The 14,970-nt window shown below is 40.1% G+C and overlaps 1 protein-coding gene across 17 annotated transcripts in view; it reads right to left on the reverse strand.

Annotated features, from left to right (window-relative positions):
- Positions 1–5,928: 5,928 nt before the first annotated feature.
- Positions 5,929–14,970, reverse strand: part of USP54 (ubiquitin specific peptidase 54) — a 106,927-nt gene continuing 97,885 nt past the window's right edge. For all 17 annotated transcript variants that reach the window (XM_068950389.1, XM_068950383.1, XM_068950391.1 and 14 more), the window contains 5 exons: positions 12,654–14,110; positions 10,394–10,512; positions 9,603–9,740; positions 8,142–8,328; positions 5,929–7,366 (listed from right to left, as the gene is read on the reverse strand). In XM_068950389.1, coding sequence (XP_068806490.1) covers positions 6,711–7,366; positions 8,142–8,328; positions 9,603–9,740; positions 10,394–10,512; positions 12,654–14,110 — 2,557 coding nt within the window. In that variant the 3' untranslated portion in view covers positions 5,929–6,710. The remainder of the gene's footprint in view (positions 7,367–8,141; positions 8,329–9,602; positions 9,741–10,393; positions 10,513–12,653; positions 14,111–14,970) is intronic.

Consider the following 14,970-nt stretch of genomic DNA (forward strand, 5'->3'; position numbering starts at 1 on the left):
AGTATTCAAGGTAAGCAGGCCTACGTGCAGGATCTTATCAATATAACCAATGATCTTGTTGCTATAAAACTGAAGCCATGATGTATAACAATGAATTTTTATTTTGATGAGGTATGTTGATCTATGGACAAAACGGCCTGTAAATCAGAAATCCCATTAAGCATTTTAAAAGTAAACAATGGTGGGAACAAACCAACCAAAGGAGACAGGATGACTCAGTTACTGAAGAGTACATGCTATTCTACTCTTCTTTCATAAACACATCAGGCCACCATTACTGAGTGGCGAAAGTGTATGCCTTCAACCTACCCCTCTGCATCCCTCTACCAAGCTACCGAAACCAAACACCATCAAGCATTAATGCAATTTAATAGGAAGCAAGTGATCCATTGGAACTGGATAGCTTAAGAAAGGGTTGAGCCAAAAATGACCCTCAGAGGTGGACAAGCCTGAAGTCATGGATAAGGTGTTAAAAAAGGCAAAAGAGGATATCCCAAAGATAACCCTCATGAGGATGCTTCTGTGTTTTGTCCCGAGAACTTCATATTAATTATATCCTTATGTTCAAAGCAGTTTGTTGTGAAAGGTCAGTTGAGACACACTCCCACATACATACCTTTCTCTCTCCTGTTCGGATGATTGTCATAAATACCTGACTGCTATGCCTGCTATATGATTACCTCTCCTAAGCCTCTAAGGGGAGTCCGCAACTACACCAAAACCAGTAAATAGCTGAAATAGATGTTAGAGAACTATCTGGAGAAACTAATTGTGAGCTGCCAAAATGAATGCAAAATCTGTTCACATATGGTTTCACTTGACTAGGAACAATTAATACATGGAGGTCATGAACAATTAGTTATTTCTTGTTAAATACACTTAAAAGTACATACCTGACTTTTAAAACTTTTAACTGGCTTAGTTGCATGATTTGCATTTGAGTATGAGTTGCATTTGACTGACACTTTTTACATTAAAAAAGAAAAAATCAGTCTGAAGCAGTATGAGAAGCTGAAGTTTAGTATGCTGTGTTGGAACTACAGGAATTTGAAAGCAAAGTATTTTCAAGCAATAAACCATGGAGCTCTGCAGCAAACAGAACCTAGAGATTTTTCAAAAAGCATGTAACATATGATGATAACTTCTATAATCATATATATCACAGTCAACACCTTGTCAAACAAGAGAGGTAGAAATGTGCATTCATTAGTTGAACTGGCCTTATGTGCAACTTTTCAGCCAACTAACTCAAGGACACTAATTCAAGATCTTGCAATTCAAAACAACTTACTTGCGTTCTGCTACTATTTACTCTTTAATCCTCACATAGATACTTCACGTTAATATGTTTGTGCTTTAATGCGCTTTAAGATATGTACTTAAGACAATCTTAAATAGACTCATTTTCCAGTAAGTAGCAGTAGCTCTATGTTTGGAATTCCCTTAACGGACAGTCCCGTAAAAATTGGTACAAACCCTGAGTGAAGAAACCTGAAACTTTAAAGAAAGTATAGATAACTGCTATCAAAATCACTTTGCCAGAAAGGTAAAACAATAAAATAAAATTTAACAGTATGAAATCATTCTTAGATTTAAACTATTACTAAAATGCAGCTTCATTTATACTCACTTTTCTCATGCATTCATATTTAATATTTTAATACGTGCACATATAATGCTTCTCAAGCCTATCATTCATGGATGAGTCATCTAGAATTAAGCCATCCCAAAAAAATCAAGATATATCTCCCTTAATTAACCTAGTTTAAGTTAGTTCACAAAGGGACACTCGATCTTCTCATCTCTCATGAGCAGATTCAGCGTTCCCTCAAGAGCGAATACTAAAACAATGCTGTGACACCACATAAAGAAGTTCAGGTTGCTTCAGCTGAACTCGCATCCATTTGCATTCACTGCCATAAACATGCTAGCAAACGCAATCAGTGTTCTGAAGTGACAATAGGGTTGGTCTTAGCTAGCATTTTGTCCATTAATCGAACAGTAATCTTAGAAAAATTTCTTAAATTACATTTTCTTGGTTTTAAAGGGTATATTTTTTTCCATTAAGTTAGAAGAACGACGCAGATGGAAATAAATTTCAGCATGCAAGCACGGTGCAAAGTAACGAAGCAGGACAAGAAGTTGGTCTAGTATGCTTTTGCTAAAACATGTTCTGAAGCATTAAAGGAAACTCCATGAATGACAGTAACTGTGAAAGAACTAGCATAAAAGGAACATTACAGATGTCCAAGTTGGCTTGAAAAGGTTCTGAACCATGCTGTGATAAAATGCTAGTGGCAGCAAACAAACAGCTAAAGATCTCATACTTTTGCTTTCTGCCACCCATAGTTCTCAACAGGAGACAGCACAGCGGTAGGAGACTCCAGGATGCATCTAACGTAAATGAGGTACTTGTAAAACCTAAGCATATTTTTATCTTTGCCCCAGCTGGTATAAACACTTACTTGATCTTTATACTGTTTGCCATATGTCTGTCTCTGTTTATACATGTATCAGTGGCATGTGTTTCTGTGCAGTTTCATTTACAGTGGCATGAACATTATTATTAGAGTCCTATATATTGCCTATTTTCCAGAACACACGAGTCAATCTTCCCTCCTCAAAGGCTTCAGCAGGCAGACTGATGCTGAGGACCCTCTCTGCCCAGGAATCTATTCATTAAAAGAAGGAAAGAAAATTCAGACAGATCAGTTTGTAAGTGTTCTTCAGAAAGATGGAGACATTTGAGGGAAGAGATGCAACTCAAACATTCAATTAGCTCATCTATTTCACCTATCCATCTGTTCCCCCCACTTTCCAATTCACTTTCCCTCTTTTTATTTGGCTTCTCTTCGCTCTCCTCCATGCCCCCTCCCCCCCCCCCAAAAAAAAAAAAAAGATGCTCAGACCTGTCCATCTTTCATTTCAGTGCATAGCTCAGGTTACTCAGTCTTGACCCAGGTGAAGGGTTCCCCCAACACCGCCAAAATAGGTAAATACATGAAATGACATTAAATGCAAAACTGTTAAATCAATGCAATTCCAACAATCTTAGCGTTCACACAAAATACCAGCAAGACGATTCCCTCCCTCTTCCCAAATTCCACACGTTGTCATGTGGGCACAGTGGCCTTCATTTAGGAAGAACTAGGCACTTACCTTGCATTTTTGTGGCTCACTTCCCTAAAATAGAGTTAATTTTGATTAACTGAGTGTTGTACGCTAGCACATATTCCATTTGAACAAACCTGGTGCTCAGCAGCTGTTGGTATGATTTCCATAAACAGTCTGCGCAAGCTCTGTCTCCTTCAAGGGAAAGAACTGTGCTTGGGAGTTGCTCTTCCATATACATAGAGATCATATTTACACACGTTTGCTACTGCTAAGAACACCCAAGTTACTCCTCATTTTATTAGTGTGTTTTTTCCCCTATATAACTGGCTCCAAACTCATATGAAAAACACATTAGAGATCAGACAGATTCAGTGAACGATAACGCTTTATTTTAGGAGAGCTGCAATTAAATTATTTTAAAATGTAAATTTAAAGAATTTTAATTTCACTTAAAAATTCCATCCATTAACCTACCCTGCAGCTGGTAATAGACAAAGGGATATTTTAGGAAGAAAACCCTGACTACGTTACATCAAAGCTTACATACTTTATAGACTAAGAAAGACTGTTCCAAAACAATTGTTGAACTCGTAGGGAAAGCTGCCCTCCTCACCTTTCTTATAGGCAACAGTGAGCTTTAATGGGCTACTAAACTAATATACAACTGATTTTTTATTGGCTATAGAAGTTACAAGTCTGTTAATAACCAATATATACCACTGAAGAGATTCACAAGTTATCAGTAAGTCAAATGAACTATAACATAAGTATTAACTTATGAGTCACTAAGACTTCCAGGCATGAGTTGCAGATGAAGTGAGGTTTTTTTTTTCAGGTGCACATTTTCTCTCACGATACATATATTATTGAATCCGCTTTATTCGGCTTCTATTTTGACATACTATCATAATGCTGAGTAGCAGACACTTCAGAGGTTGTGTTCATTTCAGACCTCTAGTCCAGTAAATTTCACAGTAAACAATATACATACATACACATATACACACACACACACAAAAAACATATGCATATATATATAAGATTTGCAAATGAATTTTGAAGCCTGGTAGATTAAATTATAATGGAGGTGTGAAAAAACAGCTCCCTTTATAAGGAAAAAACAAAAAGTAGATGCTGTCAGTATTAGTAGGATTAAAATGAGTTGCATCAGCTCAGGCTTGCTCTCTATAGCTTTATAGAAGTGTACTTCCTGCTTCCTAATAGCTAGGCTTAAAATAAAAAAAACTAAGTGTACACATTTGCTTTATTTGCAAATGCGGCATACTACATATGGCTCCGTGAAGAGGTGACTTGACTTTGTGCTTTATTTTGGTAGATTTTTTTGGATAATCGAGTTCCAGAATACTTAAGCCTCATTCTGCCATTTGCATTTTATGGCGCTGTAGTTAAGCAAAGCATTAAATACTTACTTATGTCCTCATTTGGATCCTGGGGCTACCATAACTTTCTCCAACTGCTACAGATGACCAAGTACTGAAAGCAAACAGGGACTCCTTCTGCCCAGATTCCCTCTACTGTAACCACGTTATTCTACCAATGAGACAGAGAGAGAGACCAGGAAGAGGAACATTTCTGTCAGTTCTACGCTGCACAAAGATCCATCTCTGCATTGGAGTCACTTCCTACAAACAGACTTGTAACTTCTACAGCTAAAAACTTATCATTTTATTACAGCGTGTCCAAATGGAGCCAGAGAGACTGACAAGTCCATATCTATTTGAAACTCAAACCTAAAATCAAACAATTGCTTCAGTAAAATAACGTTCCACTCCTTTATATTTAGAAAATCGCATCAGGAGTCCTTGAAAATACCTTCGTAGTACTGCTGAAACTTTCCTGTTATTAAACTGGCAAAAGCATTAAGTGAAAGAGTCAGAATTAGGTAGTACTTTTTTTTTTTTTTTTTTTTTTTGGAAAGGGAGGGGTGGAAGAAAAGGATGTTTTTGTTCTGGTAACCTGAGCTGGTGGGCAGAAGTTACGTACAAAAAAACGTGTAACACAACACCATGCAGTTGCAGAAGATTGCTACAATAATAGACATAATAGCAATTATTTTGAAACAAGAAACTTAGAGAAGACATTTATTATAATAAATGTGACTCAATCTCAGACTCAACAGCAAAAAATGATAAAATTCCATCAAGCACTGAGGTGCACTATCCTGAAATTAACTGGAAGTTAAAATTAATACACAGAGAACAATAGTGAGACCAAATTAGTACGTAGGGCCAAGCACTAGAGGGCAGCCTAGACCTTCCACCGGCTGGTTGGGCTAGGAGAACCAAATTCGCAGTCCCACTCTCAATGCTAACCTCGACTTCCACCCTCCTCTACTTGTAACAACTCCAAACGCCACACGTGAACGCATCAGCAAGACCAGGAGCGCAGCTCTTAATAACACCACATTTCTCACTACAGCAGTCATTTCTAAAGACCCTTTTCTATGAGATTAAAACTCCTAAACGCGTACACCACCTTGCATATGTTTTGTGGCTTTCTCCCCCAACCGCAACATCACAAAATATTTTCTAAGAGACATTGTTTATTATTGCTCTTTAAGAGGGGGAAGTTAAGCCCAGAGTAGTGATGAAACACAGGAAAATGCAAAACCGGTAGCAGAATTATACAACTCCTCATCACATCCTTCAATCTAAGTATTTATTATATAAACTTTGTCAATGGACTATAACAAGCAACTTACTCAGTTTAGTTACGGTATAAAAAATAAACCAGTAATTTCAGGCCAACTGGTAAGTAAAGCCAAATAGCAAAGAAAGCTCATACACAGACAGGTAAATAGAACTATTTTCATAGATTTATTTGAAAAATACTTACAAAAGCAAGTATGTTTGACACTAAAATAGTTAAACTTATTCTGTGTTTACATGGGTATAATTAAGCGTGCAGCATTAACAGTCTTTTCTGTTTGAAGCATTGTTAGGTTGCCTTAAGGAAGTGGGGAAATTTCTGGTTTACTGATGAACAGTGTCTCCCTACCACTTCCTCAGTAGCAACTACAGCTGTGATCTCTGCCCAAGATCTCAGCACACTGAAAATTAGGTTCACCTCACTCACTGCCAGCCTGGCAAATGTACATTTATCAGAACCTAGAAGGCAGGTCAGTTTTTTTCCCCTAGTAAGGAACAGAAGGGAGGAAGGAGAGAAAGAAAAAAAAAAAGGACTGGCTTTGTATACAAAGAATTTACCAAAGCTACATTTCACGAAAGAGTCCTTAAAAATGTCCTTTTGGCCATCCTCCTTCAAAATGTGTGCATACTTCTGAACTTACCCGTAACCAATGCCCCTTAACCTTATCTTTCCTCTAGCACTTTTTTGCTAAGAGAGGCTGGGATTAGTATAGCTAAGATTCCCCATCCAGACAGCAGTTTAGTAGTGTCAGAAAGAAATACAGTGCAATTAGTTTCCACATACTATATAGCTACATTTTAAGACAAAACCGGCACAGATAACAACTGACGAAGTTTGCTGTCTCCTAACCATCTACACCCAGGCAACAGCTAAAGTCTGTTCACAGGGGGATTTACCAGGGTGCGTGGATCCTGATAGGAGGGATCTCACCAGCCGTTGTTCTGCATGGTGCCAGCAGCTGCCGCTCGGGCCAGCATATTTCTGTGTGCCTCTGAAGCAGAAGAAAAAGTCCCATCCATCCTATGAACTGGCAGTGTTCGCCTTCTGCCAGGCTGAGGGGTATAGCTGTTCTGTCGCCAGTCTTCCTCTGGGGGCATGTCAACTCTCCTTGGACCTGGAGCCTTAGTACAAGAGGGGGGCACAGGACAACCTTGAGGGGCACCAGGATCCCAAGAAGGCTCACGTGGTATTCTTAAAGTGCTGTAGTCTGTGCTGGGTGGCGGCCTGCAACTGACAGTATAAGATTCATGCATCTGACGTTGTGAGGGCTGCTGGAGGAAGCCTTCCTGTAAACTCTTGGCTGGCTGGTCAGCGTACCCCGCCCAGAGCGTCGTTCGTTTATCTGGCAAGGTGGCTGTTTGCCTGGCAGTGTAGCTCATGTTCAGCCAGCGGCCAGTGACACTTGATGCTCCACCACCTAAATGCGGATTAACAAGAGGCCTTTGCCCATGGGAAAGGGTGCCTTTGGGCGCACAAGGTAGACTCCCATAGCTCAGTGCCACACCTGGGTAGTCTTCACCTTGGAAAGCTTCACCCCTGTCAGGCACAACCAAAAGTTTCTGGATGATGTTCTTCTGATCTCCTGGGTTCAGGGAGGGGGGAGGGGGAGAGAAAGGAGGGGGAAAAAAAGAAAAAAAAAAAAGAAAAAGAAAAAGATTTGCTCAGCTATGTTTTATTTATTGCTGTTTCCTCTCAGAACTTTCAACTGTGGCCCACAGGTAATAGAAAAAACTAAACTAAATCACTAGTACTTCAAATGACTGGTTGACATGCAATTCTAGCGTTCATTTTTCTCTCTGCGTTTCCTCCTTGCCCTACGCTACAGCTACTGACACAGACTTCACAGGACAAAAGATTTCTTTAGTAGCAATCTTTCTTGTGTCATCAAGAAGGAACACAACAAAATAATTCAAAGCTGGTAGATCAAATTGGTTTTGACGGCTTTCACAGGGAAAATAATTCTCATGCAGGAATTAGTTATTTCTATCAGTAAACTATGTGCGCGATTCGCTGGAATTAGTCGCTTGTAGAAGGATTCTTATACATAACTACATAGTGGGTTTTACTGCTACTTGTACACAGAAGAAAGAACCTCAAAAACATGAACGTGATTTTATATAAAAAAAAAAAAATCATGTTTCCATAAAGATTGTTCCCTTCTGTTATGTCCACTTAGCACAGCATCACTGAACATCTCAAAAGGGACAGAGAAGGCGGAAGAGAACATGATACATCCTTCCAAATTTCTGGAGGAATTCAGGCAGATAATGAAACATCATTAAGAAAGACAAGACCTGTAGAGCCATATTTCGGCAATATTTCTGATCACGAAGGAGGATGAAAAGACCTGTGATTACCTGAGGGTTTACGTGCCTTGCCCACCATGCTGGGCATCAGTACATCATGGGGTAGGTGTTGCACCTGGTTTGGGTTGTGCTGGGGATCAAAGGGAAACACAGGAGGATCATGGGGGAAAGGAAGGGAAGTGGAGCTGGAAGAACGGTAGCTGGTTTCCACTGGCATTTTCCTCATGTTTGGTGCTTCCTTTTACAAAATGAGAAAGGAGAAGAAAAACACATAAAATGATGAGTAAACACAAAGTTGGGTTGAATCAAGCAACGATAGTGGTGATACAAGGAAAGGGATGAGTCACCGGAACAAAAACATGCATCTGGATATCAGAAAACAAGCAGCTCTAGCCTTCCAATCAGGCTCTCACTGCAGTGGTGAGCTACTTAGAAGGATCACTTCAACTGACTGGAAATATGCCAAGGAAAAGAAAGCCATGAAGGTTTGCTTCACGTTGGCACATTAACAAACAAGTCAAACAAACAAACGTGAGCCCAGAGACTAATTTGAACGGTAACGACAGAGAGCCATCCTACCAGTAGTCTCTGCTGTGGGGATAAAAACCTTCCACAGAGGGATCAGTGCCCAGGTAGAGGTTTTAACTTACTTCTGCCCCTGCTTCCAAGCACAGGTCAAAGCCCCCTCAGTGAAGGTGTACAAAGGAGCAAAGATTACATATTCAAGTTTACATACTCCTGGCTCATGGCACTCGGAACAGTTAGAAATTCATCAACCAGTATGAGTAATTGATTTTGCAACTCATACCGTTCTATGTTTATTATGCAGTTGGTCTCGAATCAAATCTTAAGCACAGTAAAAGACTAAATCCAAGGCAAGCCTTTGTATTAAGATCTGGTTACGTTGCTAAACACCAACAATAATCCATTACTATTTTCCTCACTGGCAGTTTTAACTTACACCTAAAACCGCTTAACAAAGATAACACAGGAAAATCCATTTCTCTGTCTTTAGTTGCTTCCTGTATGTAATTGGCAGCATCATGTCTCATTACTTAACGTATCTTCCCTTTATGCTTACTTTTCCTTGCTAAAAATGTCACTTGCCGACTATACCCGCAAGAGAGCAGAAACTTTCACAGGACTACTGTAATCTCTTTTTAAGGTTACAGGTATATTAGGAAAAATAACTAAGTCAACTGAAAAAAAAAGTTTTTACTGGATGTCTTTGTATGCTGGCAAGTAATAGTAGCTTGCATGCTCATTAGCTGCAACTGGTACAACTCTGCAATGACTCCTGAAGGAGACGTTATTTAAATAAAAGCTTGTTGTTCTTCCAAAAAGAGAGCAAAAAATCCACAAAGATGTCATCATCTTCCATTATCTTGCTTATTATCCTGTTGTCTGCTGTCTTGTTTATTTATTAGCTACTATACTAAAGGCAGGCAGAGAAAACAGGAATGCTAGATGCACCTGATGGCTCTCTGGAAAACCGCTTATCATTCTACTTACAAAACTGTGAGAAGAGACCAAGGTCTCTTCTCTGTTTGTGATGACTGTCCCACTGAGACTGCGAGCGATGCGACGGAAATTCTCTGCACTATACATCTCCTCCTCTTCTGGTTTTCTATGTTCTCTGGTATACATGACCTGCAGACAAAAATCAAACATTTCAGAAAAGGTCTCTCGGTAATATCAATTCTGTATAGTAACCATCAAGAAGAGAGCAACATAAATCTAATGAACTATTTAGGCTGCAGCGAAATTCTACGACCTCTTCTTTTCTGAAGCCCTTCCTTCAGGTCTTAGCTCAGAGCGAGAGAAACTAGCAGTAGCTAGAAACTTTTTGTTTTTTCTGACCAAGGAATACTACCATCCAACTACAGACTCCAGCAAATTAAATCCTAGTCCTTCAAAAAAATGTAGTGACATGGTCAACAAAAGAAAAAGAAAATACCAGTTCCACTGCAGGTGGTAGTAATATCAAGTAGTTTAAAAGTTGCAATGCATAACAGTTCATGATAATACGTTTGAAAAGACTTAGACCTTAAAGTTTTCAGGGGTGCATGACATTAAAGTCAGAACTTGGATAATTTTATTGCATGCAAGTTGTATGTAGCATGAGTCACTCATGTTTTAGCTAATTAATCCTGAGCTAGACCGCACTTAAAAATCTCTCTGAAATTAACATCAATGGCCCTACTGCCTTTTTACAACGTATCCCACTTCTCCCATTGTAAATTCTTTCACTTGCACAGTCTAAGCCCTTCCCTCCCTAGCACGCCTTAGTGAAGTGTTGTCACCTCGGAGACAGAGGAGACACTGGATCCATACAGACTGCGCTCGATCTCTGCTGTTGGGGTTTTCGAAAGACCCATGCCAGCCCCAGCATGCAGCTTCTTCACGTTTAGGTTTGCAGAGACTGGGAAAGAAATAAAATGGTATGGTTAAATTCCAGGCCTGAAAGCATATTATGATTACAATTTTATCTGTCTTAGGTCTGATTCAGGTAAAGAAAGACTATATACACAAAATGAGCAGTAATTAGAGATTCTTTTAACATCAACACACAAGCTAACTCCCAGAATCCCCTAGCAGGGGAAGTCCCTCAGGATACTCACTCTCATCTCACTCCCCTCTATGCAGGATTCTACGGAATAGTTACTGAACTTATAACAGAGGTAAGCTACTTGGGGTAAACAAGACACCATCTTTAAGTCTCACCCCGCCACAAACTCATCTGCTTCTTCCCATCCAATGCTGCAGTTTATCAGCCATTTGTTGGGCTGGTTACCTATGTGAAAGTGTTATTTTTAATGAAGATGACTACAGTTACTTCATTTCAGTGCAATCCCACAGCCAGTATTAAACCTGACAAGTCTCAGGGAATATACAGGCAGATCAGTGGCCTTAAAATTAAAAAAAAAAAAAAAAAATTCGTCACAGGGAATCTATCTACAAATAAAGAAAAGTTGAGGTGCTGATAGTACATTTTCTGCATTGAGGTGGTGTTTGGAGGACCATCTCTTTGGGCCTTTATCCCCTGGCGTAAATCTCCAGTAACAGAACGGTGGCATTTTCACCGTGATTTTGAATACAAAGGTCCGACAAAAATAGTTGCTATGGGGCAGAAAGCTTAAGAGACGTTTGCACATCAACAGCTAATCCAAGACAAAAGTGAGAAAGAGCTGTCCCAGATCCACTCAGGTAAATTTCATCCAGTTCATTACAGCAGATGAATTGGATCAAATCAAGATCCAATCAAATTTTTAATAAAGTCACACCAAACCAGAAGTAAAGAACTCACACAGAACTTAACTTTAGCAGAGTATCTGTATCTCATCCCTCAGATATGAGGTGGGACAACAGGAGAGAGAAGCGTTAACGTAAGAAATACAGAATTTGATGACAGAACTCTTTAGCTTCAGTTAACACTAAAGCAACTGCACTTTATCCTGTTAGATTTCTAGAAAGAGGTCCAAAATCAGTATGCTAAGGAGGAACACCTAGAGACTTTCTGATCCAAGCCCATACAAGAGAGTCCCAGTGATGTCAGATCTTGCCTAATCCTGAAAGGAAACCAAAGATCCAGAATGGAAAATGACCTTCTTAGGATGTGTTATCTGCTCTGCCAGGATAGCGTAAGACAAGAGAATTTCATAGAGTATTAGAGCTGCTGAATAAAACCTGTTCAAAAAGAGCTTACTGCCAATATTCCCTCTGGTCACAGCCTAGCTTCATCTGTCAGAAAAGATGGAGGCTCCACCCCCCGGGGTGCAGGGCAGGGGAAAACCTGCCTTGTATGTATATTGTAATACATACATCAGTTTGGTACCCATACAATTTTGGGCAGCCTTGTACTTGACCAGAAAATCTGTAGCTCTAATGCAATGGCATGGAGCCTAGAGAACTTTTGTTTCACTTGTGCTGAGCAGAGAATCAATGTTGTCCTACCTCAGGCAGCAGATTAGGTCAGCTTAAGCGGAACCAGACCGCTAGCATCAGGCTCTGACCGACTGGGTGGCTCCAGCAGTGTCAGAGCTGTTCTCACCAAGAGCAATGGAATTTTCCAGAAGTAAAAGTAGCAAAAAAACAGGTTCAGCTCTAACAGATCTGGAAACGCTTCAAAAGTTATTCTAGGCAGAGATCAAATTCTCACATATTAATCGGTTAAAATTCACAAATTTGGAGAACATTCATTTTGGACATAATAGCTTAATAAATTCCAGAGGTGATGTAGGACCTTCAGCCAAAATTCAGTAGTCTTGGTCTAAACAGCTAGTTCCCTGCTCAAAAATAGGATCAATTATTCCTTTGCCATTCTACAGATATTTTCTGTTTGCTAAGATCAGTGACTACTCTGCAGCCTCCCTATAGCCTGTACTATGACAAGTGCTTCTCTATCTTTATGGTCAGAAAGTTTTCAGAATCTGCCACCTGCATCTTTCTGCATCTGTGTACAAATTCATGCCCGTTTAACTAAACTGATTGGAAAATATACCTTCACCTAATCGTGGTGTATGCAGGCAGGGCAACCAAGAAAAACAGCTGCAGAATTCTTACCTGATTGGTCAAACGGATACCTAGCACTGTCCTGTCTTCCCAAGAGAGGCCTAGCGGCCTGAGATGCCTGCAGACTAGTCTGATAGAGGGATTCCAGTTCTGAGAGCTCCTGTTCTGTGTCTTGATTCCACTGTGGATGCAGGTGTACTGGGATCCTGCTCAAGTCATCTCCAGCTGCTCTCTGATCAGAAAGGGATGGAGTCCTCCCAGGTACAGGAAGCCATTCAGTATTCTTATTATCCTTCTGAGAACTGTAATACCTAGTAACGTTATTCACCCAACGGTCCACAGGCATAGAGGCAACCATGCTACTAGTAGCTCCATCATCCCCCTCTTTCATTCCTCCATCATGATAGTGCCTTTCCATGTAGGGTGCAGGGTCCGCTATATTCTGTCCACCTCTTCTACACAGCTCTTCACTGTGAGGACAAAGACTCTTAGAAGCAACGAGATGGGCACTAAAACCCTCCAAAGAAACTACCTCGTCCCTAATATCCACAGAAGAGTGCAATTTTTCAGAAGACTGGTTTCTGTTCTCTTGGCCTTGATGGATTAGTTGTCTGTAACCAGGGGGTGAAGGGTTGATGAAAGATTTTTGTATGAGATTTGCAGACTTCTCTTCCTGACACACTGCAGCGATCCAGCCTTTTCCATGAGTACCTTTCCTCTGGGAGCCTGCATGCATTTTCTGAAACTGCTCTGCCAAGGAGCGAACATGTCCCTTTGTACTAAAAGCCTCAGATTTGCAGCCTTTTGCTGTGCCATATTCATCCTGTGAAGGTAATAAAATCTCATGGCTGTTTGCTCTGGAGTACTGATTTGTTTTCTGTAAAGGATCCAGGGAGCACTGCAGTGAAGGGGATGAAGTTGTAGGGGTCATTGCGTGATAGCCCCCTAAATGATCAATGCTGGCCCGTACTGGAGAGCTTGAAAGTTTGGAACAAGGACTGTGCTGGCCATCTTTTTCAGGAGATGCTGCTTGTGGTGGATGTGGACAGGGAGACAGAGTAGGCAAAGACCCAGAGTTTCCTGTGTTAGCCTTGGGTTTGAACTGCGGTGTGAGAATAGCTGTTATGTTATGAACCTCTTCTAACTTGCTGCTAGTGCAGCACTCCCTATAGTCTTTTGGCCCTGTGGCTGCAGTCTCAACGAACTCCACACTATGGTGGGCATCATTCTCAGTTCTCGCAGACCTCTCTGCCAACCCTTGCCTATAGGGAAAAGAGGGAACTTGGTCATGAAAATCGGCAGAAGCAGACTGGAACTTTGGAGAGGTCCTGTTGGATGGACTGCTTTCAGAAGGGGGCAAGGAAGAAGACTCTGGATATAATGATGAGTGCAATTCATGGCAGGAAGCAGATGGGTGGAAGAAAGAACTGGACCCAAATTCCACTTCTTTGTTGGGTTCCAGTGGTACCTCCTGGCTCAGCAGTACTTGGAGCGGGCCAGTCTGTTCACTAAAACACACAGAAGGGTAAATGATTAGAGGTAGGCATTGCTTACATTTACCCCTAGGATGCAGAACTTCCACTATGTGACCTACACCTCAACACACTTTCCTTCATCTAATTGGATTCTGGAGGACTTTGTATTAATTTAACAGATACATACATGTTATTCCTTTGTGTCCAAGTCTAATTTTCTACTATAACTGATCTGTTGAATCTATTTCTTATTTTTTTTTTAAGAGTATAAAGAGTACATTATAAACACGCTCTTTATAAACTTCCAGTATTCCTGTATAGCACCCTAGGCACTTTAACCAGCAGCCTGAGTGTGTGGACAGTAATAATCTTAAGAATAATAAAAACAGCATTTATATAAAATAAAACTACCCTTTCCAGCGTTGACATCTTAGGTATTTTTGTAAATATTCAGGGCAAGTTCATGATCTGAACATGAACTGACAGTATGTCCCCTAAGGTCCTTTCTCTTCAGGTAACTCTGTGAAGAGTGACTTCAGAAATGGAAGAAACAGGTTGAAATCTCTCTCCTATTATCTTTGTGTTCTCAGCTTTGAAATATTTATCCAATAAGTTAAAGTTAGATAAAGTTCAAGTTAAATACATAACTATTACTTTCTAATAATTTATATTCTAAACATATTTCTACAGAATATTTTGTACTCATCTTATGTACAAATGTAAGACAATTATGTCATGTCCTTGGGTCACACTTGCCCTTGACATTTTTCTGCATTTAGTTGTCATTTTAATGTGTGGACAGAAAAAAAACCAGATCAAATACAAGTGCCTGTGGAAAAAATGGAGGGATACAAATAGCTCTGACAGAGGACTTAAGGAAATCAGTCCAGTTT

This window comes from Struthio camelus, chromosome 7 (assembly GCF_040807025.1).
Source record: "Struthio camelus isolate bStrCam1 chromosome 7, bStrCam1.hap1, whole genome shotgun sequence".
NCBI classification, from domain to species: Eukaryota; Metazoa; Chordata; class Aves; order Struthioniformes; family Struthionidae; genus Struthio; species Struthio camelus.